The sequence below is a fragment of the Alosa pseudoharengus genome, unplaced genomic scaffold, assembly GCF_046254945.1.
Source record: "Alosa pseudoharengus isolate Yale_2024_CS ecotype anadromous, Long Island Sound unplaced genomic scaffold, YU_APseudo_1.1 YU_APseudo_1.1_scf_4, whole genome shotgun sequence".
In the NCBI taxonomy this organism is placed as follows: Eukaryota; Metazoa; Chordata; class Actinopteri; order Clupeiformes; family Clupeidae; genus Alosa; species Alosa pseudoharengus.
This window is the reverse complement of record NW_027468774.1, coordinates 20,221,661-20,247,588: the sequence shown is the minus strand read 5'-3', so window position 1 is coordinate 20,247,588 and position 25,928 is coordinate 20,221,661. Positions and strand designations below refer to the sequence as shown.

General features: G+C 39.9%; 1 protein-coding gene across 1 annotated transcript in view; it reads right to left on the bottom strand.

Moving 5' to 3' along the window:
* The window catches only part of pih1d1 (PIH1 domain containing 1), a 33,119-nt gene extending 11,430 nt beyond the window's left edge, over window positions 1-21,689 (bottom strand). Inside the window, exons 1-9 of the mRNA XM_076265220.1 lie at window positions 21,485-21,689; window positions 21,215-21,294; window positions 19,832-19,892; window positions 18,999-19,187; window positions 4,193-4,254; window positions 3,988-4,069; window positions 2,638-2,734; window positions 2,419-2,451; window positions 2,198-2,276 (exon numbers count right to left, since the gene is read on the bottom strand). Of these exons, the coding sequence (XP_076121335.1) occupies window positions 2,198-2,276; window positions 2,419-2,451; window positions 2,638-2,734; window positions 3,988-4,069; window positions 4,193-4,254; window positions 18,999-19,187; window positions 19,832-19,892; window positions 21,215-21,289 (678 nt within the window). The 5' untranslated portion in view covers window positions 21,290-21,294; window positions 21,485-21,689. The remainder of the gene's footprint in view (window positions 1-2,197; window positions 2,277-2,418; window positions 2,452-2,637; window positions 2,735-3,987; window positions 4,070-4,192; window positions 4,255-18,998; window positions 19,188-19,831; window positions 19,893-21,214; window positions 21,295-21,484) is intronic.
* Between the last annotated feature and the right edge of the window lie 4,239 nt (window positions 21,690-25,928).

The following is a 25,928-nucleotide window of genomic DNA, read 5'->3' as shown; positions in this document are numbered from 1 at the left end:
GTGGGCTTGTTGCTGAGTTTCTTCATTGAGATAAGATTTTTTTTAAATATTGTCTATAAATCCACTGAATTTGTACTGGATCTGCAGTACCACTTTGCACCACATGTGGTGCTCTTTTAATACAATGGAAGTCGATGGAAGAGTAAGAGAGTCACTTGTTTGCTGCACATATCCAATCTAAACACACAGTTTATGGTTCATAGTTGAATTGGTCCAAATAATTATTGCAACATGAACAACATACTACTCATACATAAATCTTATTTAGAGAAAATAAACTGATCAAGTAAATTATACACACATAAGACTGACTGGTCATCATACATGCAGCAAGAGGATTTAGCATAATTACCATCTTTGTAATGAGTTTTCTACACCAGCTTCAACCTATCAGTGCCTATGTGAGCACTTTAATAATTTTTAGCTAGCTGGTTAGGCAAAGTCTATATTCATCGTCATATGCTTGGGATGCAGTCCTCTGTGATACATAGACAAAGAGCATCAAGATGGATATCAGTGCTTTAACAAACAATCAAACAATGGGTTTCTAAAATTCAGTTCATCAAGGTATTTCACTTGATGAAGATGACCATGTGTGTTTCCATCACAAGTATTCATAACAAGGTTTGAGGACTCGTGGATCCAAGAGGCATTTGTAAAAAGATGATAAATCTTTAGTATTGATTTTTCTGCATCTGACAATGCACTGAATTTTAGAAACCCCTTTTTACTTGAACCATATGAACCATAAACTGTGTGTTTAGATTGGATATGTGCAGCAAACAAGTGACTCTCTTACTCTTCCATTGACTTCCATTGTATTAAAAGAGCACCACATGTGGTGCAAAGTGGTACTGCAGATAAAGTACAAATTCAGTGGATTTATAGACAATATTTGTAAAAAATCTTATCTCAATGAAGAAACTCAGCAACAAGCCCAAATTTTGGGCAGATGATCCTCACATACAGAATGATATATGGTAAAATTAAAAAAAATCCTGTTAACTGTCCACGTGGTGAAATTAGAAGATGAAAACGGCTATTTGAAAATCAAGCCCAATTTAATAAAAATGCTCTGACAATATGATAATGTTAACAACCAAAGTTAATGCATGGACATGACCTTATAATCCATACATGAGTGGGAAAAAAATCTGATGAATTTGTGTCACATACTTTTTGAATGACAAGCCCTCAAAGGTGGTGATGTTTTTTCACATAATGAATTTATAGCCATTTTCAGAGCTTTGCAGCGGGGAAATTACACAAGATACACCTGATGTGATTGGATTGTTTAATTCAACAGGAAAATTTACTTCTATTCACATAGTTTCACTAATGTGTGCGAAATACCAAAAGAGCCAATAATGTTGGAAGTTGAACAAAAAGGATTGTTCACCACGATGCTTAAAATGACTTGAAACTTCAAAGGGCTGTAGTTTTGGAACCATTAGTGATACAGATATACTATTTAAGATTTATGCATAGGTTTGGTCTACAAATACCTGTGATTTTTTTCAGATTTTTTTGGGAGAGGGTGACCTGCCAGCCACTGGGTGATTTGACACGGAATGACCCCTTTGTCCCGTCTACACCGATTTGATTGGTCCCTCTCGCTCGAGAGGTAGAAGAAATTTGGATCATTGCTCGTGGCCAGAGTATCTTGCGGGCACAATTTAAATTGTGCTCTCGTGAGAACTCTGGATTTCCAGGGTAGGTGGAAAGTAAAAAATAAAGATTTGCATAAGACAAGTCAAATTGGTGTTTTTAAAAAGAAGGGATCATGGAGAATAAAGAAAAAAATATTTTAAAAAATCTTTGTTTACCCCCCCTGTAAAACTGCCTGTATATTGGAAAGTATTGATCTTACATAAAAGTAATTTTGGAATTTTTTAGAATTTTTTGAAACCTAAATGTGTGGGCTCTGGTTGAATTGACGTGGAATGACCCAAGAACAAAAGCACAGAAAAAGTGAGTTTTGCATAATATGGCCCCTTTAAATGCATATGCATGAGTAGGAAAACATCAACTTGCCTTTTTTCGCTTGTGCGACAGGCAGAATGTATCTTTACCCAAGTGCGGTCTGTTTTTACATACCATACCATACCATGCAATGCCTTTCGGGTTTGCCTGTTGCAAGGGATTATGGGAATTGAATTGATTCAGGAAATCAGTGTATCTAGTCCGAAACACTCACCACCCCAGGCAGATGGACCTCCGCAATTAGGTACTGAGGGTTTCCAACAGCAGGCTCCACTTGCAAACACAACTCTGGGCTGCAAATCAGACATGGCGGAGGGCAGAGGTTAAAAGGAGGAGTGAGGGAACACAGGGGTTGGAAAGAGAAGAGTGGAGAGGCTGATTAGGTGAACGATTTCATGATATAGTAAAGACAGGCAAACAAAATGGGTAACAAACCTTTTCGGAGGTTCAGGAGCTGAACTTGTCTGCCTATTCAAATGAAAATATATTAAAATATTAATGAATGCAGAAGATGCTAAATGTGCTATAAAAAAGTATGATAAAAAATAAAATAATAAAACTATGGCAACACAACAATGACAGTATATTGATAAGGAAGGAAGTGAGATGTTAAGATATCAAAAACAAGGATGAAAAAGTAGGTCGAAAACATACTTTGAGTCCAATTCCTGTATAACTGGTTTGCTTTTTGTGCGAATATTTTGCTCTGTTATGGATCCCAGGAATTTCCTGTTTTTTAGGACTTTGCACTCTATAAAGGAAATGCAAATCATCACAAATCATGACCTTCAACATAAATTAATCCTAACATTTTTTTCCAACATCCTGAAAGCATCTTTCATTTACTCTTTAAAAAAAAGAGCTTCTTTCTTTGCTTAACAGATATCTTGCTGTTTTTATCAACAACCTCCACTTTGTAGAGTGACACATCAGTGTACTCTTGCTTGCCTGTTTTTTTTTTTTAGCTGTGGTTGGAATTGATCTATTTATAATGACTGTCATTAAATGATTTACAGAACTGATCAGGAAATGAAGATTACTAGCAGACCTGGAAATTGAGAACATGTGCATTTCTCCACACCAACTTCATGTCTGGCGTACAAACATTTCCAATGTGTATCAACAGTTGGCGACACTTCGAGGCAATGCCGCACAACAAGCCTAGTTGTTCAAGAGTCTTGGCCTTTGTTTGCACAGTATTGTATTTTCATTCTTATTAATATTGGAGGTCTGCGCTCTCGAGTGGTCTTCTAGTAAGCATATTAAAATAAGCGTGATTGAGGGAGGAGAGAAAGTGGAGTGTAGAGCATATGCATGTGCACTTAATTTCATGTTAATTGGGATGTACAAAGAAAAGCTGTGTGGAATGCTGCATACGCACAGTTTCATACATCAGCATTTTTTTGTACATACGTTACTTTCCAGTTTTGCACGTACTAAATGTTTTAGTATGATTTTTCTTCTTTGTACACGAGGCCCCTGCTCATAATGCACATTCTACTCAGGATGCTCAGATAAAAATGTGCTCTAGTAAGTAAGATAATGCCTTGGCTCTTAAGCATCCGACACAGCAGCAAATGGGTTTTTAAATGGGACTTGCCGTAGGCCTTTGGAGATATCCACACCAGACAAAATGGCACCAAATCTTCCTTATCTTCAGATTCAAAAATTGATTCTCCATTTAAATTGGAAGTGAGGGTTCATCTATAATGCTGATGGTACTGTTTTTCTGTATTTTGAGATGTTGAGTGCTAAGCACAAATCTTTTCACTACCACTTTTCTGAGTATAGGTTTTGGCATCAAGTCTGCTAAATCGGTTTTTAGCCTGGAGGAAAGCAGTTTGAATGGAAGAATGTCAGACAGACCTATCAGATCAAATGCGATGAGCAGTTTAACTGTGTATGTTAAATTGTGCTACATGTTTATGTTTTTGTTGTTGTTATGGTCTCCATTTGCAGCTCCATGTGAAAACCAATGGGTAAATAAGTAGTTTATGCACACACCTCTGCTCAGGCCCATTTTGTATTTATTCTCCAGACCCTCCAGGGAGACAGCCAGAAGGAACTGCTGGAACAGCTCATCATTCTAAAATGGAAGAAAAGTATAAAAAACTTGAAAATAACAAAAAGAGATGACAGTTAAGTTTCTAAGGAAATTCATTAAAGGTGGAAAAGAGGATAGAGAAAATATGCAAGAACACAAACCCACCTGACACTTTTGAAAGAATTCATCATTGACCACCACATCATAGACGGTGCAAGCCTGCTTACCTGACACACAGAAAAACATCAAACAGTTGTGAAACCCACAGAGCAACCTCAAAATACACTGGAAACTGTCATTTAGGACAGGATGAACCTTTCCACATTCTCTCATCTTCGGTTTGTACAGTTTGGGTTTTTAAGCATATGCCGATTTGCTCCCTCCACTTCCAATATCCAACTTCTTTCTTACTGAGAAATCCGGTGATTTTTCACATAGATCTCTGTTTCTCCAGGTCACCGAGGAGCACTGTCGGTGCAAAAAAACCCGAAAACATCGGTTTTACCTAGCTCGAGTTGCATGTTCCAGCAGATAAACCAGCCAGGCAGCCACTTGCTTATTACAAGGTTACAAGGTTACAAGGAAGTTTATTGTCACATGCATATAGTTACTGGAAGTAAGAAATGCAGTGAAATTATGTCTGGTGTCAGCCTATTTGTGCATTTATGGGGGGGGGGGGGGTAAAAAGTGCAGTAGAAGAGGGGTTTAGTAGATAAAGTGGCAAGGGCTGCATAAGAAAGGTGGGGGAGGATTGGGATTGGGGGGGGCACCAACAAGGAGCACCCAAGAGCAACAGGGGCAAGGAAAAACTCCCTTACCAAGGAAGAAACCTTGGGCAGATCCACGGCTCAAGGGGCTAACCCAACTGCCAGGGGTCTTGGTGTGTGTGTTGGGGGGGATGACAGGGGAGATGGGATAGTGTGCTGTGTATGTGGGGGGGGGGGGGGGGGGGGGGCAGTGTGCTGTAAGTATGTTGGGGATGTGTGTTGGAGAAGCTTCCTAATGAAATAATGTACTGTGTATGTAGGGGAGGGGGGGGGCAGTGTACTGTAAGTAGGGTGAAGGGACTTACTATTGCAAGCAGAGTACTGTATGTATGATGTATGTGAGTGATGACATTGAAGATGTGTGTGTGGGCGGGAGGGGAGTGGAGCAGTGACTGTGTGTGTGTGTGTGTGTGTAGTGTGTGTGTGGGTAGGTGGGGGCAGTGTGCTGTAAGTATGTAGAGGATGTGTGTTGGAGAAGATCCTGAAGACAATGTGCTGTGTATGTAGGGAGGGGGGGGCAGTGTGCAGCAAGTATGTAGAGGAGGCTTACTGTAGCAAACAGTGTGCTGTATGTATGTGAGGTGATGACAGTGATGATGTAAGTGTGTGTGTTTTTTGTGTGTGTGTTAGGGTGGGGTGGGGGGTGGGGGGGCAGAAAGGCTAGGCAATCAAGGACATGGGTAGATGGAGGAGAAATCAAAATAATAAATAAAAAGTTCTATGGAGATGTGCAAAAGTTGGAGAAAGTCAGATGTGTGTGTGTGTGTGTGTGTGTGTGTGTGTGTTTTGACGTGTGATGAAATAAGAAAATAAATAAAAGGTCTGTAGCATAGAGAGAGGGATGTAAAAGTGCTAAAAGTCTTGTAGGTGTGTGTGTGTGGGGGGGGGGGGGGGGTCATGAGTGCTGAGGAGTGAATGAGTGCAAAGTCAGTATAGTGTGAGTTCAGAGTTGGGAAATGTTTGAGAGTGCTGAGGAGTGAATGTGTGCAAAGTCAGTATAGTGTGAGTTCAGAGTTCGGATGGCCTGGGGATAAAAACTTCTCCTGAGTCTCTCAGTTCTGGCTTTGTGACTACATAGGCGTCTTCTTGATTTCAGCGGTAGGAATAATCCATTGTTAGGATGAGAAGAGTCCTTCAGAATCTTTTGGGCTCTTAGGAGTACTCTTCTGGAATAGATATCTTGTAGAGCAGGGAGTTGAGTTCTTATAGTACGTTCAGCTGAGCGCACTACTCTCTGCAGAGTACTACAATCTCTAACTGTGGAGTTCCCATACCAGGTGATGATGCTACCAGTTAGAACACTCTCAACCGCTGAAGTGTAGAAGACCTTAATGATGGATGTAGAAACTTTGAATTTCCTTAGCTGACGAAGGAAGTAGAGTCGTTGTCTGGACTTCTTCAGAACATATTGAGTGTTAACAGTCCATGTTAACTGTTATATTATAGCTGAATAAAATGAAATAAATGCTACAGCAGAATTGCATGCACAAAACGTACACATATTAAAAAAGGGCATAAAAAATACTCCATATATTCATTATCTTTGAGTTCAGTTGAAAATAAGGAAGTTTTCTTATTGAGAAATATGCACGTGCATGTGCAAAATGTAGCCTAGGCCTACAGCACATTTCAATGAAGTGCATCACAAACAGAAATAGCCTAGTGCATATCTCCAATAACTATGTTCAGTTCAGTTAATTAGTTCAGTTGAAAACATGTAACAGTCCATGACTACAAAAGGAGGACCAGGCAGAAGCCTACTAGGAAGTGTCTGTGGCAGTTTCAAGGGGGTAGGCGAATGTTTGGAAAGCGTACCCCTTATGGGAGGCTCTGAGGCTAAACGTCGAAAGGGCGAGTTAGCATTCAATTGACCACCATTCATTTTGGCATCACTGACTCTTTCCTATTTTCAGAGAAATACAACAAAGTGTGACTGGCATCATAACTTCGTAACACACTTTATGGCTGTGTAATTAACTTTTTTCCAAAACCAATGCTAAAATGATGTCATGGGCAAGCAACTTTGCATCGCCCAGGAGAGTAGTAACCGTATTCTCTGGATAAGAAACTCGAAGGCAGTCTGAGGGAAAGTCCATGGGTAAAATATTTAAAAGGGGTAAAAAATGAAGTGATGTTTTTTTGGGTTGGCAGCACTACATCGGAAACAAATCACCTACCAAAAGCTGCACTTGAACTCGGAGCACACTGTACGTTATCAATTTTCTTAGCACAGCTACCAGACGACTTACGACTCGACTGGCACTAAGGATGTGTGGCACCTCGTCGACCAACAGGAAACAGGTTCAAAATGACTTCACTTGTCTCTATTGAAGTCCTATCGGATGACTGTCCATTTTTTGTACTGTCTATGGGCAGTTTGAGGACAAGAAAGGGTGCATCAGAGTCAAAATAGTAGCAGCCAAAGAGAATCATTGTGACGGTGTAAAGTAAAAACATCTTTGGCAGCACACAATTAAAAAAAATGAATGCATTATGCTTGGTCCTTAAATCGCATCGCCATTATAGAAAAAAAATGAGCTTACAAGACCCTCAATATCACCAGTTTTGCACTTTTTTCCATAGGGCCTTACAGTATATAAAAACTAAAGGGCAGTACAAACTTTTAACGGTCCAGTCATCCCGAGAACATGTCTGTCTTCCACCCTACAAAGTCTGGGCAGGCTAGGAATAATTTTAAGATATTAATGCCCAAACATGACCTCCAAAATAAGGCATTTCTGAGAGTGTAAAAAATAAATGAGAAATTATGAAAACATTGGAATTTAACAAAATGATTTCACAGGTCTTAGTTTTGGGATCTATATATTAGGTAGACAAACTTTGAGCAAAATCTGAGATGGTGCAGCAACCATTATCCTGGATTTTGTCTGATTTGACACGGAATGACTCCCTTAGAGCTAATCCTATAACCGAACAATATGTTGGTAGAAAACAGGGGTGCACCGAATCCAAGGTTTGGTTTCAGATTCGGCCGAATCTTCAGCTTTTTGATGGGATTCGGATTCTGCCTAAACTTGTTTTTATCAACCAAACCGAATCCTATGCAGTATTTACGCCGCTATTAAAATATGAGTGCAGTCACAATGAGCTACCGTAAAACTCCAAATAATAGCCTGGGCTTTTATTTTCCCAAATCGCCAAACTGCACCGGCTAGTATTAGAGACAGGCGTCTATATGAGACAGGCCTTTAATTCCCTTTACACAAAACTTTTCCTCTGCAAAGATGGAAAATATTATAGAATTAATTATTTCAAACACACTGAATGTCTACCTATATGACTAGGTTATCTGATGACAATTACGGATCATCATTCATTTAGTGTTGAGATGTTGTTCATTAAGGGAGATACAGTAAGATCCAAATAGCGGAGATAGCCAGAACAGATGAAACACGTTTTAATTAAACGTAATTTACAAAGAGATTGTATCACACTGAAAGCTCATATTTTGTCACTAGCAAATAGCCTATATCGGTCCTTTGTCAAATACAGTTGCATTATCAGCCCTGACCAAAACCGTTCAGAAATGCAAAAGTGGAACGTGCTTAATGTTTTATTCTCCCTCCTTTTCAGCACGAATGAAGCAGCATGAGAGAGCATGAACCATATCGTTTCTCCCGTTTTGTATTTGCCAAATTTGTCTACATTCAAATCATAGCCTAGCCTACTTCCAGACGCATGGACAGCTAAATACGCCATTTCAGCGCTGTGTATGAGTAGGTCTAAGAGTGAGAAGTTTTATAATGCCCTGGGCAGCCACATTCCACTGCAACTATGCGCATCACTTGCCACTCCGACTCATCAATAAAAACTGTGCGCGCACACACCAGTCCCATAGAAGCGCACTTGACTTTACATCATTAACCTATTTCAGTATACCTGTATAGCCAGAGAATGTCCGTAGACGGGCTCTGATATTAGGGGTTTGCACGGACGTCACGTTCTGGCCGATACTCAGTGAATGAAGTACAATGGAGTATTATGCACTTTGGATATCTTACGTGATTGTAGCCGTGTCTAAACAACAGAAAAGCTCATCAAAATGCCTGTAAGATGCAAAGGCATATAGGGCAGGACTTGGACCACAAGAAAAGGCGCGATATTTCGAGAAATTACGGAAACCCTCAATTTGTTGTTTCCCTCTCAAACGTGATTGGATTGTGCAGGCACCACTGATTGGGACAGCCTATCAGCAATCACCTTCAGCTTTCCGCCAAAGTCAACTCCATGGTCAGATTTAGATAAGAGATGAAACCATGGACGAAACAATAGATGAAGACGCAGCAGCTCTATTCGCCAGACTATTTCAATTTTCTGAACAAGTTAATGATAGTTTTCGCTTCATGTGTTTCAATTACAAAATAGTATTTTGTATTTGAAATACGTATTTTAAATACATGTATTAGAAATACTGCCCATCCCTGGCAACATGATAAAAAGATGAAAATTACTTGATTTTACTTTCAATTCCTTTTACATTGTCCAAGGTATTAACTAGGGCTGCACGATTATGACCAAAATGATGATCACGATTATTTTGATCAATATTGAGATAACGATTATTTATCACGATTATTATTTAATTTTACTGACAAAAATATTTTTTCCCTAAACATATTGGACTTGCTATCTGGCTCACCCAAATTCTTCCCCTCACATTTACTTCCCTAAATTACTGCAAATATAGATTTGACTGCGACTTCCAAACTTCCAAACAACTTCCAAACAAATGTTTTGTGCATGCTACTTTGTTAATATTTGGGAAAACGCCCAGCGGGAATCCTCCCAACGCTCCCCATTAGCCACTTAAGCTCTGCTTCGTGTTCATGAGTTTACTGTAATCGTTAGTCCAGGGGTGTCCAAACTTTTTGACTGAAGGGCCACATTGGGTTTTGAAAATTGGCCAGCGGGCCACACACAAATAATAATAATAATAATGTTTTGTATTATTTAAATGACAAAATAATTTTGTTGTAGAAAATTAATTTTTTATGAAATACTGTTAATTTGATGCTGTTTAATTCATTTATAAATGGTGCACTGTCACTTTAAGACTCTTTGCCAGCTCCACTCAAATATAGCCTGTGGCTAGTGCTGTGGCTGTGCCCTCTCACAGTTTATAAATGGTCAGTAGTGGGAACTACTGTTGCCCTCGCCCTCTCTCCCACGCTCAAATGCGTCCCCAATTAAATGGACTAGCATAACGTAGTTAGATCTGCTGCAATGGAGATACTATGTATCTCGATGTGACAAGCTGTTTTGACATTGACATTGTAAACGTTCTCTAAGAAGAGTGTAAAGCAGTTTGCAGTAGCCTAAAGTTAACCACAACGTCGTCTATCGCTGGAAAAAAATAGCGAGCGGCCTATGATAAACTAATTAATGCTCGGCGGGCCGGATTAAAGTGCATGGCTGGCCGCGGTTTGAACACCCCTGGTTTAGTCATTCGTTGATATGTAAAACACTGACGTGTAGGCTACATTTTCATTATTGTTTACTCGTTTTGAGTAGGCTGTGTCTTGAAACGCATATGCATTGTAGGTCTCACATGTAGCTTATAAAATACATTAATAAAATTCACAGATCCCGTCGTTAGCTCAACTCTTATACCGTGGTAAAGTTGGTTTTATATTGGACGTTGGATATTCGACACATTCGAAAAATCTATTTAGCACTGACTACGAGGGTCGAGTTTGTGTCAAACCAACTTTAATGTGTTTAAACAAGGCCTGCCTATATTACACAAAGCTTCTTTTGTCCAAAAATCCATGTTTTGATTTTATGAATTTTTTATGCTGATGAAAGATTTCAATCTATTATGTGGCTTCACCTTTTGACTTACCCATACTAAAACACATCTCCTGAACTCGCCTTACTGCCCTTTCTAGTACACAAAGCTTCTTTTTCCCTAAAACCTACTCTTTGATTTTATACAATTTTTAATGTTAAATGTTTCAAATCTATTATGCGGCTTGCCCTTTTGACCTACCCATGTCAAAACACATCTGGTGAACTCGGATTACTGCTCTATATAGTACACAAAGCTTCTTTTTCCCAAAAACCCATTCTTTGATTTTATAAATATTTTTTAATGTAAAAAAAATGCTATAAATGCTTTAAATCTATTATGCGGCTTGACCTTTTGACCTACCCATGTCAAAACACATCTGTTGCACTCAGCTAACTGCCCTTCATAGTGCACAACACTTCTTTTTTCCAGAAACTCACTCTTTGATTTTATATAAATTTTTTACTTTATAAAAATGCTATAAATCTATTATGCGAATTGACCTTTTGACCTACCCATGTCAAAACACATCTGATGCACTCAGCTAACTGCCCTACATAATACACAAAGCTTATTTTGTCCAAAAACATACTCTTTGATTTCATATTAATTTTTTACTATTCAAAAAATGCTATAAATCTATTATGCGACCTGACCTTTTGACCTACCCATGTCAAAACACATCTGCTGCACTCAGCTAACTGCCCTACATAGTACACAAAGCTTCTTTTTTTCAAAAATGAACTCTTTGATTTTATATTATTTTTTTACTATTCAAAAATGCTATAAATCTATTATGCGGCTTGACCTTTTGACCTACCCATGTCAAAACACATCTGTTGCACTCAGCTAACTGCCCTACATAGTACACAAAGCTTCTTTTTTTCAAAAACGCACTCTTTGATTTTATATTATTTTTTTACTATTCAAAAATGCTATAAATCTATTATGTGCCTTCACCTTTTGACCTACCCATGTCAAAACACATCTGTTGCACTCAGCTAACTGCCCTACATAGTACACAAAGCTTCTTTTTTCCAAAAACTCCCTCTTTGATTTTATATAATTTTTTAACAGTTACTCAGCTAACTGCCCTACATAGTACACAAAGCTTCTTTTTTCCAAAAACTCCCTCTTTGATTTTATATAATTTTTTAAAGATTTTAGATTTTTATTTTTTGAGTGCAACAGATGTGTTTTGACATGGGTAGGTCAAAAGGTCAAGCCGCATAATAGATTTATAGCATTTTTGAATAGTAAAAAATTAATATAAAATCAAAGAGTGAGTTTTTGAAAAAAAGAAGCTTTGTGTACTATGTAGGGCAGTTAGCCAAGTGCATCAGATGTGTTTTGACATGGGTAGGTCAAAAGGTGAAGGCACATAATAGATTTATAGCATTTTTGAATAGTAAAAAATAATATCAAATCAAAGAGTGCGTTTTTGAAAAAAAGAAGCTTTGTGTACTATGTAGGGCAGTTAGCTGAGTGCAGCAGATATGTTTTGACATGGGTAGGTCAAAAGGTCAGGTCGCATAATAGATTTATAGCATTTTTTGAATAGTAAAAAATTTATATAAAATCAAAGAGTAAGTTTTTGGACAAAATAAGCTTTGTGTATTATGTAGGGCAGTTAGCTGAGTGCATCAGATGTGTTTTGACATGGGTAGGTCAAAAGGTCAATTCGCATAATAGATTTATAGCATTTTTATAAAGTAAAACATTTATATAAAATCAAAGAGTGAGTTTCTGGAAAAAAGAAGTGTTGTGTAGTATGAAGGGCAGTTAGCTGAGTGCAACAGATGTGTTTTGACATGGGTAGGTCAAAAGGTCAAGCCGCATAATAGATTTAAAGCATTTATAGCATTTTTCTTACATTAAAAAATATTTATAAAATCGGGTTTTTGGGAAAAAGAAGCTTTGTGTACTATATAGAGCGGTAATCCGAGTTCACCAGATGTGTTTTGACATGGGTAGGTCAAAAGGGCAAGCCGCATAATAGATTTGAAACATTTAACATTAAAAATTGTATAAAATCAAACAGTAGGTTTTAGGGAAAAAGAAGCTCTGTGTACTAGAAAGGGCAGTAAGGCGAGTTCAGGAGATGTGTTTTAGTATGGGTAAGTCAAAAGGTGAAGCCGCATAATAGATTGAAATCTTTTATCAGCATAAAAAAATCATAAAATCAAAACATGGGTTTTTGGACAAAAGAAGCTTTGTGTAATATAGGCAGGCCTTGTTTAAACACATTAAAGTTGGTTTGACACAAACTCGACCCTCGTAGTCAGTGCTAAATAGATTTTTCGAATGTGTCGAATATCCAACGTCCAATATAAAACCAACTTTACCACGGTAACTCTTATTACAGTAGGCTATCGGAGGAAGCAAACAAGGACTAAAAGTTAACGTGATAAAAAAGGCATGTGTGGTTTACGTCAGTGTTTCTCAAAGTGTGGTCCGGGGACCACTGGTGGTCCGCAAGTTATCCCAAGTGGTCCGCGAGCAGACGTGGTAAAAAATAATATAGATGAGTTGTTTGCCATATTGAACCAACTTGTATGTAAATCCAAACTGTTCTGCAACACTGCCTATGTAAGCTATGCCAATTTAAATCATATGAATCCTCTGACATAATAAGCAAGGTGCAAAGACAATAAGCAAGGTGGTTCAGTGAATAGGCCTATTGTGTCTATTAGCTAGGTGGTCCGTAGGTTTTTTTTTACTGGTTAAGTGGTCCTTGGTCTGAAAAAGTTTGAGAAACACTGGTTTACGTCATGTGATGTGTTTCACGGTATGAGTTGAGAGCCCTGCTTTGCTTATATTTTTGGTTAACTTAACTTGCCTGAAATCCGAAATATTTTCGAACAATGGATGATCCGCTTCGAGGGACAAGCTCTTGGCCTTCTGCTGTGCCACACATTTGATTTTTGATCGTCGTTTATTGTATAGTCTAACTAGCCTACTAATAGTTAACATACTGTAATGTCACTAGTCAACAGTGCATCAGGCTGAGCAGTGCAGGGAACAGCTGTCATTGGTAGGCTGCATGCAGGCACATGGTCAGACAGGTTTAAGGAGCGCTTGATTTGTTTTGTAGCGGAGCGTTCTATGGGTTGCCAGGTTGGTTCTGTAGAGCACGCATTTGAAATATCGCTCGATCACGCAAATTTGATCGTGGGAAGCCAAAATCGTGATCGTGATTAAAATTCGATTAATTGTGCAGCCCTAGTATTAACATTAAAATTTTTCATAACTTCATGTAGTACTTTTACTTGTACTTGAGAAAAATTTAGCAAAGGGGAATCTGTACTTTTACTCAAGTAATGAAGCTGTGTACTCTGTCGGCCTCTGGTTATTTGTTGAGTGATTATTTTCTTATTTTATTTATTTATTGAATGTTTTTTTTTCTTGGTATATTGACTCAGCCAGTTAGATAGCAAGCACTTCCAGACAGGTGACACATTTTTAAGTTTTCCTTTAATTTCTTTTCCTGCTATTAAGAAACACAATTTTGTCTGCTAAATCTCTAAATGATAAAAATGTAAAAATCATTTTGAGTTTAATATGTCATTTGCCACCACTGTAGCCTAAAGTGCTGGAAAAGCTTGAAAATTGACCTTGAAAGTGCTTGAAAAATGCTTGAATTTGATCTTGGAATAGGTGTACGAACCCTGTAGTTGTAAGCAATCATTTTCTGTGTTCAATTTATTAGTTTTGTTTCATATCAATTTCTACCAATAATGTAAATGAAAAAGGTGAAAATTAACACAACAGAAAAACATGAATAATCCTATCTATAATGTGACCAGTTCAAGTGCTGCAATAATCATCATGCTCTGTAAATGGCATATTTTTTCCACAGTTTCTGGTGATGTTTACTAAATTTATGCATGCATCACAGAAATTGTGCCTGACCGATAGGGTGGCCTATTAATTATGCACACGCGAAGCAAATGTTTACGTTACTATAAGTGCCAACAACATACTTCAACATGTCTGCTGTGTGGCAGTATTTCAAATAATCAGAAACTAATTACAAAATGGTTATTTTCAGTGCTTGTAAAGTACCAGTAAAGTGAGGAGGGGTAAAACGACACTCTTTTAACGTTACCAATTTAATTAAACATCTTAAGAGCCTTCACCCTGAACTCTACAAAGCGTTTCGGAAAACTAAGCCAGAAAAAAAACGGCACCAGCTAAAACCGTGATGACGCATCGCTAAGGTTTTGTTTACAATGCCAATCCGTTTCTGAAGTGTATAACGTTAGCTAGAAAGCTAGCATGAGTTGGGGTCATCCCTATGTTCCCCGGGTCCTATGTTCCCCGGGTCCTATGTTCTCCGCTCGGGGTTAGGGTTAGTGTTTTAAAAAAGCGTCCTATGTTCCCCGGTCCCATACAAAGCGGGGAACATAGGACCCGGGGAACATACTGTAGGTACGCTCCCGTCCTTTATCGTGATTTCGCACCCGTAATAGACCTCTCCAGTATAAGTCCCGCCTCCTATAGTCTATAGTATACTACTTAAACGGCACCGACAATAAAAAAATCCAGTGGAAACTAGATGGCAGAAGTGTGTAGGCCAATCTGCCCACCAGCTTTTTCTACTTTGCTACCTACAGATGTTTTACCGGTATGATATTTCGAAACGCCATGTTATTTCTCATAGACAATCAACGGCCGGAAGTTGGATGGATACGGAAGTTACAGAGGCGGGACTTATTCTGGAGAGGTCTATACATTGCTGTGACGACACGATCCATCAAAAAACCATGCAAAATACTCATAGACGCTCCGCTTCACTGGACTTTCAATAGGCGAGTTCGACTTCAGTTGAGTCTGACTTGGTCTGGCTTACTACGTAAACGTGATCTTCAGAGGCTAGCCGGGAGGAGCTACAACACAGGGCAGCTCATCCCGGACAGACAGGCTACAGTCTGCCTGACGTGACCTTACTGTCTATGGACGTGACTTGCGGGAGAACTCGCGGAATTTTGAATGCAATAAATACAGCAGAACTTTCATTCTTACTCATTAAAATGAGCATGATGACTGACGAGATAAATTCTTATGATGTAGTTTAAATAAACCACTGTTGTCATACAGTTAACAGGCCTGCTTTGTAGCACATAAATTCAATATCAAGTGTTTTCCCTATATGTGTGTCTATCTATTTAACCAACAGCAGAAAATAACAGAATATCCAAACGTTTTCAGTAGGCTAGCCTACCATTGTTGCAGAAATCACGTATAAGAAGGTATCCCTTCGATTTCTGTTTATTTTCGCATATTCCAACATAAGGAAGCAGCATGAGCCTCCCGTCATAATCGTCATGAGGACATTCCTCCCAAATGGCCCTATCACGTCTTTGAACTGACGTCATGAGGGCGTGTTTCAGCTCGTGCAGCTCGTGGAAGGCAACTGCAAGATCTGTCTGCAGGCTAAGACTCCCGCGATATTTTAAGGCCATGTGACATGGTGTCACGGTGGTAAGTCCCTCCCCGGCTGACAGAAGTCGGACAGAATTTCTAACCAGCAAGCATTGCGTCCATCCCAGTATGCATTGTGTTCAACCCAACATGCATCACATCAAGTCAGATCTGCACAGATCTGCCACAAGTCGAACTCGCCTAATGACTTAACTCCCTCTCCCGGCGTCTCTGGGAGTGAATTGGACAGTGGGATGGCCCGGACGCGAATTTTTTTTTTGTAGGGTGGTAGCGGAAGACTGTCTGTGATTGGCCAATACCGCCCTACTCTGTCTGATTGGCTGGGATATGCATGAGAGTACGCCCTACTCTGTCTGTGATTGGCTGGGGTTATGCATGATTGACAGTTGCTGCCTCTCTGGCTAAATCGGAGGGGAACGTTAAAAAAATCAAAAGACAAAACTGATGGGCTTCTATCACTAGTATCAGCCATAGGAAATTATAAAATATCCCACCTAAATGTCTGACTATGACATGTTTTAAGCCTGCAGCAAATATACAGTCCTGAACTCCTGTTAATAAATTATGTCAGTTCAATTTTATATTACCCTGATAACCTAGTTAGCTTAATGTTATCCCTGCTATCTAGCTAGCACTACAGGTTGCTATGCTAGTTGTCAGTTTGGTTCTTCTGGCTCATGAAGGATCCACTAGCTAATAGCTAGCGCTACCTATCAGTAGGGAATTTATAAAAACAAGTTGGGGGGAAACCCCCCAAACCCCCTTAAATACCGTAACACTTATTCATCATGTTGACAACATAGACTGTAAACAAGCTATTTTACAGTCTTTGGTTGACAACTTCAACCCTAACCTTATCAATGCAATCCTTGTTAGCTACAGGTTGCTATGCTAGTTGTCAGTTAGATTCTGGCTCACGAAGTTTAGATAGCAGTACTACATATATATAGAACACCTATCAGTAGGGAATTTAAAATAATAAGTTGGGGGGAAACCCCCCAAACCCCCCTAATACAAACAACCTATTTTACAATCTTTGGTTGACAACTTCAACTATCAGTTGCGTTAAAATTGTTCAACGTCCACGACCAGAATGATGATTTGATTACTACCCATCTCCATAGAAACAGACGAGGTAGTAGCCTTCTAGCAGAGCCCGTCTACGGACAGCCTCCCCACTCTATTAATCCCATACAAACCGAATTTGGCAGTTCACCAGAGTTCACCTAGATGGCGATCGCGGGTGAGTCCAAAATACATGGGGTCCTATGGAGCTACATGGCTAAATGTATTGTTTTCACCTATTTAACAACTGAAACCCTCAGATTTGATTTGATTTTTCGCAAAATGGATATGGATTATCAATCAAACGTGAAATAATCCGAGTCATGTCCTTTTGTTTTCTTACAGGTTGGGTCGTTGTTGCCCATAACACGCTAGCATTGATGCTATGCTATGCTATGATCATGCTAATGAATGACGTCATTGACACGTTTGAAAGGCTTTTTAGAACAATTAAGTGACTTTAAAAAATATAATACTCAACCAAGTGTATTGTCTTTGCCTCCCCTTTCGAATACAATATTCAAATTACTTGAAAAAAAATTATATCCCGAGAAAAGTGGATTTTGAGCGGTACTGCTCCATAGACCTCCATTCATTCTGGACTCGCCCGCGAGCGCCCCTAGATGCAGTACCACACCGGAAGAGTTCCGAGAGTGAAGGATTTCCCCTTATTAGACATTCTCTGCTTCTAGCCTCAGCTGGCCAATCACAGGGCGAGTAGGGCGGGACTCTTCCCCTACCCCTACAAAAAAAAAAATTTGCGGCCCGGACGCCGAGCTTCTGTATGATGATTGGAGGAACCGTCATAGAGGCTGGACTCTTTCTGATTGACAGCATATGTCGCGATCTGACAGGAAGTGGTTCAAGTTCAAGGGATGCGCTAACGTTAGTGTTGGCAGGTGAAGTCGAGAGGCAAGGCAAGTTGCAGCTCAAATTCTCATAATTTGTGAGCAATACAGTCGGTTTCTATTTGTCTTTGTAAATAGCATACTGTAAATAAAATCGTAATGTGGAGTTACAGAGTTTGTGACTTGCTTTTGTTTCAGTTGTGTATTTAGGCTATGTTAGGTTATGCTATATAACAGTGTAGGCTACATTATGCTAATGTTTACTGAAATTTAAAAGCCCACCAGGGGAGATTCAAAATAAAACAGCAATGCAGATGAACATACACAGAGAAATAACTCTAGAAGGCTAGCCTAAACTCCCCCCAAGCTGCCATGTCTGTCATGCCAACTCTATAGCCTACTGTTTGGTCTATTCTGGGTTTGGGATCATTTTTGCCCTCAAAGAACAATATAGCACCTTAATAATATTAATTTGATAATTTACCATTTTTATCAGAGCAGCAACCGCCACTGCTACAGACTGACATTTTAAATTTACAGCTGCATTACTGTTCATTTGAGAACAATGTGACACATTGTCAACAATGTTGACCATTTTGGCTCCCTCAGTTGACTTTCCTTTGTATTTTTTCCAACTTCAGACATGTCCAGAGGGGACATGCATACTACTGCAAGAAAAATGAAAAATGGCTTTACATTTCATGCTGTCCTTCCAAAAGGGTAATGAAATTAGTATTTTTATGGACAAATAGCTACTTAGGTCAACTTTAGAGCTGAATATAGGGAATTGCCCAAGGAATATCATCGGACACCCACCTTATTCTTATGGAGTAACCCCTAGGTAACAAGAAAAAGCAAAGAAAAAAAACTTTAACCGACAAAACCAGGTTGACAGGTTCACCAAGATTCTGGTCTTTGATTGCCAGAATACATAGCTTATTGTGATGGTTATAGGTAGTATTCTGAGTGGTGAAATTATTTTGAGCACTTTCAGCATAACTGTGAATGCAACCAACCACTCCAGAAACAAAACTCACTGTTATCCAACTCTGTGTGAGGCTCCCCCAGGCTCATAGGAACTCTGTACCCCGACGGATCATCTGACTCCAGCAGTTCTATAAGATCCTCATGGGAAAGTGGAGGAGGAAGCGGCACTTGCGAAGACTGGCATATGTTCAGAAAGACTTTCTGTTGCTCTGGTAGAGTAAATGTTTTGGCACAGAGTCCTGAGGGAGGGGCAGAGAGAAGTACAGTAAGCTTGTCGTCAATCACAAACATGCCAGAAATTGCCCAAAAGTGTTTTGGGATTTGTTGCCAATTACATGTTGCAATAACGCCTAGATCTGCAAAAGTCTTCATACACACTACTGACCCAGTTATGACGCAAATCCCAGTTTTGATATCTCAGTTTGAACACAGACAATTCTGGCTATATATCCCTGCACACATGACAAATACTAGTATTCCGATTACTGTGTTCAATTATATAATATATAATGTTCGAGTTAGCAGCTGTGAGAAGTGAGAACCCAACTTCAGCATCTCAGTTTCTTTTAGAGTAGGCTATTCTGGCTGGCATCACCGATTCCTCAAAATCAGGATAAGGGCTTATTCAGGCTTACGTGTGCAAACACTAAACAGGATACTTCATAGATAAGAATACTCATGTCCATGTAAACACAGATGTTCTGTTCATGTTCTATACCCATGGTCATATGTCATGTTCTATACCCATTCTGAGCACAAGACCCTTATGGTGTTAAAGGGCTGTGTATGCCTACTCTATGTGCAGCAAAATACACAGCAATATTTGAAGTTCAAACATTAGAATCAATGAAGAAGGCTAATGCTAGACAAAAGACTAACTAACCAGGCTGAGGGTGGATGGTCTTAGAATCTGAGGCTCCACTGTTTTGCATTTTCCCCATTGTCTGTAAAGTACAAAAGTATGATTAAACATCATATTGCTATTATATGGCATGAATTGTCCACTCAGCTAGCCCCTGTTTGATGTTGGTGATGTGAAACATTTATTGTAACATATTGAAAATGTAATTAATCGAGAACAGGAGAATAGAAGGTTAAAATTAAGCTGTCATTCATGTGTAAATTGATGCTGACTTACTGCATACCTGTCAACATTTAGCTTTCCAAAAACGGGAGTTTTTTTCGGGGGGGGGGGACAGTGTTTATACCGGATCTGTGTTTGCATATTTAATACGTTTCATACACGTGTTTCAACACTGCATTTCGGTCGTTGCTTTTACCTTACCATAGACCTCTGAAGTTCGCCTACAAAAAAGCTGCCATCTTTGACATCCGGTATCTGGCGATTTTTCCTATGGGAAAATAACATGGGGATTTTGAATTATCGCACCTGCTAAACTCTCGCGGGGATGAAAAAGTCTGAAATGCAGACGTTTTCCTGAACACACTTTTGTCCTCTGCCTTCGAGTGGTTATTGTGATCTCCAGTACGTGAAGGCGGCACACTTAGATTTTTGCTACCCCAGAGCTAACTTTCAATGCAACTTGCCATAGGTAGTTAGCTTCAATTAAGAACCGGATCTCCTTATATGGGCAAAGATGGCCGTTTTGGTTCTTTTTTGTAGGCGAACTTCAGAGGTCAATTACCTTACACATGCCAGTTATGTATCCACCAGCTGCCTGCCTGCAGCCTACTCCCAAAACTCCAAAGCTAGGAAGGCAATTAAGCCAGGCTATCAGTGTATCAACAACACTCAATAACAGTTTATGTGATGTGTTAATCAATTAAATTCCGAACAACAGCTAGTTCTGGAGTAGGCCATTCATCTAGCCCGCTTGCTTACGACGAGACTCAGGCTGCGCAATTGGCCCCCGCTTCCTTATTTGGGTTTTGGGTTGCCAGGTTTTAGCCTATGACAAAACGGTTGAAATTAAAACTAAGTGATCGTGTATGTGTAGGGTGTATTTCATACACAACCTGGCAACCTGAATGGATCAATGATTTTAAAATGAAGTTTGATGGCCATGCAAATTACGGTAGTTTTCCGGGAGAAATAACAAAACGGGAGGGTGCTGGGAGATGACCTTGAAATACGGGAGAAACCCGGGAAAAACGGGAGCGTTGACAGGTATGACTTACTGGCACATGTGAAATGGGTGACCTACTATTTTTTACAGTCTATGGTGATCTACTGGCACATATGAAATGGGTCTTACTGGTATGTCTGTTTAACCCTAGCCGCTCTCTCTTTGAACAATAACATTACCTGCAATAACAGCTGCTGATACAGCTCTTCTTCCTGAGTGAACTCAGAACCAAGGAGAGACGAGTCTGTTTCCATGACTACTGTAAGACGGAAAGACAAATGTTAGCTTGTTGGCTAACTAGATGACTTCATACACATTCACCACACAAACTGCTTAAGATACTGCTACACATGTTATTAACATTACTTTTTTGCTGATGCTGTTTGTAATGTTGGTTATTGATAAGTGTACCGTTATTGTTAGTGATGCTATTAAAACCTCATCCTTACCTCACGTTGCCGAAGTTAACACGTGCCTAGGTTAAATTAGCACCGCAGTTTCACACTTGTTATATCGATTATATCAAAGTTTATACATGTACTAGTTGGCTTCTACCAGGAGGTTTTCGTGATCATGATACAGCCAGAGAATGTAAACGGGCTCTGATACATACAGCCTTTACATTTAGCAGCGTAAACATCCGGGTAAGATCCGTGTTTTTGTCAATACAAAAGTCCCCGTATGGAAACGTAATTAAAATAGACTATAACACATTGACATCGGAACTTCATAGGCTACTTACAACTTGTTGTATTTATATTATATAGTTATATTAGATTGTAAGTACTAATAGATGGCTTCTAACAAACGGGGAGGTTTTCGATAATGTCACAGCCTTTAGTAGGTTACTTTTGTGAGAGCCAAGGGTAGGCTACATGCAAATTGTTCACATCCGGGTCAGATCACAGCCAATCCAAAGTGGCGCAAAGCGGTACAAAATGTGACCGCCGATCAGTCTTGCACATTCTCTCCGCAAAAATAAATAACGCTTATCAATTTGTCTCCATCTCCTACTTCACCCCCTTCGTTTGCAACTTTTGTGTAAATAATTGTAGGCCTATGCATGTGTTTGTTTTGTGTGTTTCTCTGGTTGTGTTTGCTTGTGTGCGCGCGCGTGTGTGTATGTGATTTGAGGTTTAAATATAAATGTAGTGCAAGGCAGTTTAGTGTGGTACTAAAATGAAAATATTGTAACTGTAAAGTTGAAAAATATAGGGGAGAGCGGGGTTGGTTGTCACACTTTTTACTTAAAATGAATTTCCGCAATAAACTGAATGTCTCAAAATGTACGTTTAGACATGAAAAACAGTTAAAGTTGTCTCACATCAAGGTTATAAATCTTTCATTTCAAATTCCAACGTAGATGACCTCTGACACTAATTCTGATCATTTCTGTATAACGGTTTTGACCAGTGCCCTCGAGTTGCTGAGATCTGACACATGTGACAACCTACCCATGTGACAACCAACCCCACTTTCTCCTACATGAGGTAGATGAGTAGAACAGTGGTGATTGTCTTTGTTCAGTGTTTGTTCAAGGGTGGGGGCTATTTCTGAGTGTTTAACAGAGTGGCTGCTTGGGGAAAGACGCTGTCTTTCTGTCGATTGGTTTTGGCGAATGAATGCCCTGTATCGCCTACCTGAGGAAAGAAGGTTGAACAGTTTGTGACCAGGATGTAAGGGGTCTTTTTCCTGACCCTGGACCGGTACAGGTCCTGGATGGAGGGAGGGTCAGCTCCAATGATCCTCTCTATAGCCCTAATTGTCTGTTGCAGTCTGTCCCTCTCCCTCTTGGTGGCTGACCCAAACCAGACAGTGATGGAGGTGCAGATGACAGACTGAATGATGGCTGAGTAGAAAGTGGTCAGCAGTAGTGATGGGGACGAGACCGCCTTTGCCGAGTCTGAGTCAAGACCGAGTCTTTGAAGGGTCGAGACCGAGTTGAGACAAAGTCCGTTGGTTTTTAAATACAGTCGAGTCTGAGTCAAGAACGAGTCTTTGAGGAAGCAAGTCCGAGTCGAGACCAAGTCCTTTAGGAGTTGAGACCAAGTCGAGACCAAGACCATAAAAACATGTCAGTTTTCATATTCATGATTTAATATCACCCCAGTTAATAATCAACAGTGAGGCCTACAGACTAAGCTAGATTGGGAATTGTTTAGAGCAGGAACGGTTCCCAAACTTTTCCACGACAAGGCCCCCCAAATACCACTAGGTTCTGGCCAAGGACCCCCTTGATGTGTTATTAAAACCATCGACAATACTACGGCAAATGTAAAAATACATTAAGCTAATCCTAATAATAATTTTAGCCACAAGCATTTCGCGATGGAGCATACAGTGTGTAAAAATTGTATTTGGGGCTTTCTGCTATATGAGAGCTATCACTCTACTATTATTCCCAGTCATTATCATGGGAAATATAATGTTCAGATATGCCTCACATTATTATAATGACATTGTATAACAACCCTCATAGTAATAGGTATATTTTACATTTTTCAAATGTATTTATTTGTTTTTCCTTCCAACTTGCTGAGGCCCCGGCCCCCACTTTGAAAACCACTGGTTTAGAGGATCTGTGATCACACCAGGCAGTAACTGAAGTGAAGTCACTGACACTCACCGGCAATAGAGATGAATAAACGGCTCTGACGGCAGTATCTTTGCATTGCAGCATGGGATGTCATTTTCAAATAATGCCCGTCAACATTGCATTTTATTATTGTTGTTGTTGTGAGTTGTGTGTTTTTTTATATGAACATAAAAAATGTGTTGGTCTCGAGGACTCGGTCTGAAATTACGAGTCCTTCTCCTCCCACTGTGGTCCGAGACGAGTCCGAGAAAGCAGAAATCGGTCTCGAGACCGGACTCAAGTCCGAGATCGGACTCGAGTACTACATCACTAGTCAGCAGCTCCTTAGGCAGGTTAAACTTCCTTAGCTGTCGCAGGAAGTATAACTTCTGCTGGGCCTTTTTGTGGACAGAGTCAATGTGGGGAGACCACTTTAGGTCCTGTGAAATGGTAGTTCCCAGGAACCTAAAGGAATCCACACAACAAGTGTGTCGTTCTGGATGGTGAAGGGGGAGGGGGGGGGGGGGGCTTCTCCTAAAGTCCACAGGGTTTTTGGGGATTAAAGTGTAATTCTGGCGAAAATTGACCCAACGGTGTTTTTCTGCATTAAAACACATCAAACTAGATGTACCGCAGAGCGGTACAAAATATGACCGCTGCCCAGTCCAGCACATGTTTTCCACAAAAATAAGTCACGCTGAAAGGCATATATGATTCTAACTGTCTCACTGAATTGCATTATGCACACTCAATTCTCACTGGTATCTGCTAGACAACAAGTACCAAAACATGATTAGTTCATAGATTTCACATGTAATATACATTTTATACAACCCCACCCCCATCTTGCCTGTTCATAATTCTGAGAAATTCTTGAATTGTGTGCATGTGTGCGTGCACATGTTTATGTTTATGTGTGTGTGGGTGTGTGGGTGGGTGTGTGTGCGTGCATGTGCTTGTGTGTTTGCCTGTTTATGTGCCTGTGTGTGTGCATGTGCATGCATGCGTATATACATGTCTACTGTGTGAGTATGTGTCATACGTAGGATTACTGTGAATGTATGTGTGTGCGTGTATATCTGTTTATGCACATGTGTGCATATGGAATGGGTTTACATGACCCCTGGAGGCAAACATACGCAAAAAATTGGTTCTCAAGATACAGTCCTACGGTTCTCAAGATATTCACAGAAAACTGTGTCTGCCCTACCCTCCTTTCGGGGGGTCCAGTCCAGCGGGGGGGCTACAAAACAAAACGAAAAGCGATGGTTCAATGCTATCCATGTGGGGTTACATGCCCACCAAGTTTCGTGTACCCCGGTCTTACAGTGTCCCGGGAATCCTTGACGGAAATTTGGACATGCGAAAAAGAAAAAAAAAAACTGACTAAACCTATATGACCGCCGCTTCGCTGCGCGGCGGTCATAATAAGCTATGGAGACAGTCATTTTCGTTTGAACGACCATTACAGAGCCTGGTATATGCTATAGCCCCAAATCGCAAACAGTGGATTAGCTAAGGGCAGAAGACTGTTAAAGGTCTGGTATGGGATTCTCTTTTTTGATCTTTTCCATATAGTGCAACCTACACTGGCCTGGCTCGCTCTCGCGCATCTGAGTTTTCGCTTGTGCATGATTGCGGGTCCATGTTCTTCGAATGGGTGGAGTCAGGGTCAGCGTTGGAGGAAAGAGGGTAGGACCATTTGAGTTGTGTATTTTCAAAATCTGCCGGCCGTTTTGCAGTCCTATATGCTATAGCATTGGTTCTCAAAGTGGGGTCCGCAGCACATTGTCAGGGGGTCCCTGACAAAGTTTGCTACAAAATATAAAATTGTCTTATACTATATGGCGAAAAATGCTACAGTATCAGTATTTGCCCAGTTGATCTGCTGATACGTTACATCAATACGTCAAAACACTTTATTATTAATTAACCGCCAACAAAATGAAAGTTATGTGAAGCAAACACTATGTGTTCAACACAATAGGCCTACATTTGACAAAGAAACAACAATCCTTTAAAAAAAATCCTACATACTGTCAAAGTTTGCTAACATGACTATTGTCGTATTAGCACTCTATGTTTTTAAAAACACATATAAGCATCTAACAGAAAAAAGGCTATACATCTACATGATTAACTTAAGTTTTATGTGTTGCGATTATGAGGGGTCCTTGGAGAATTTTCCACTCCATGAGGGGTCCCTGGCCCACACAAGTTTGAGAACCCCTGTGCTATAGCATATACCAGGCCAAGCTCTGTAGTGGTTGATCAATGAAAATTACTGTCTCCACGGCTTATTTGATGTGTTTTATTGC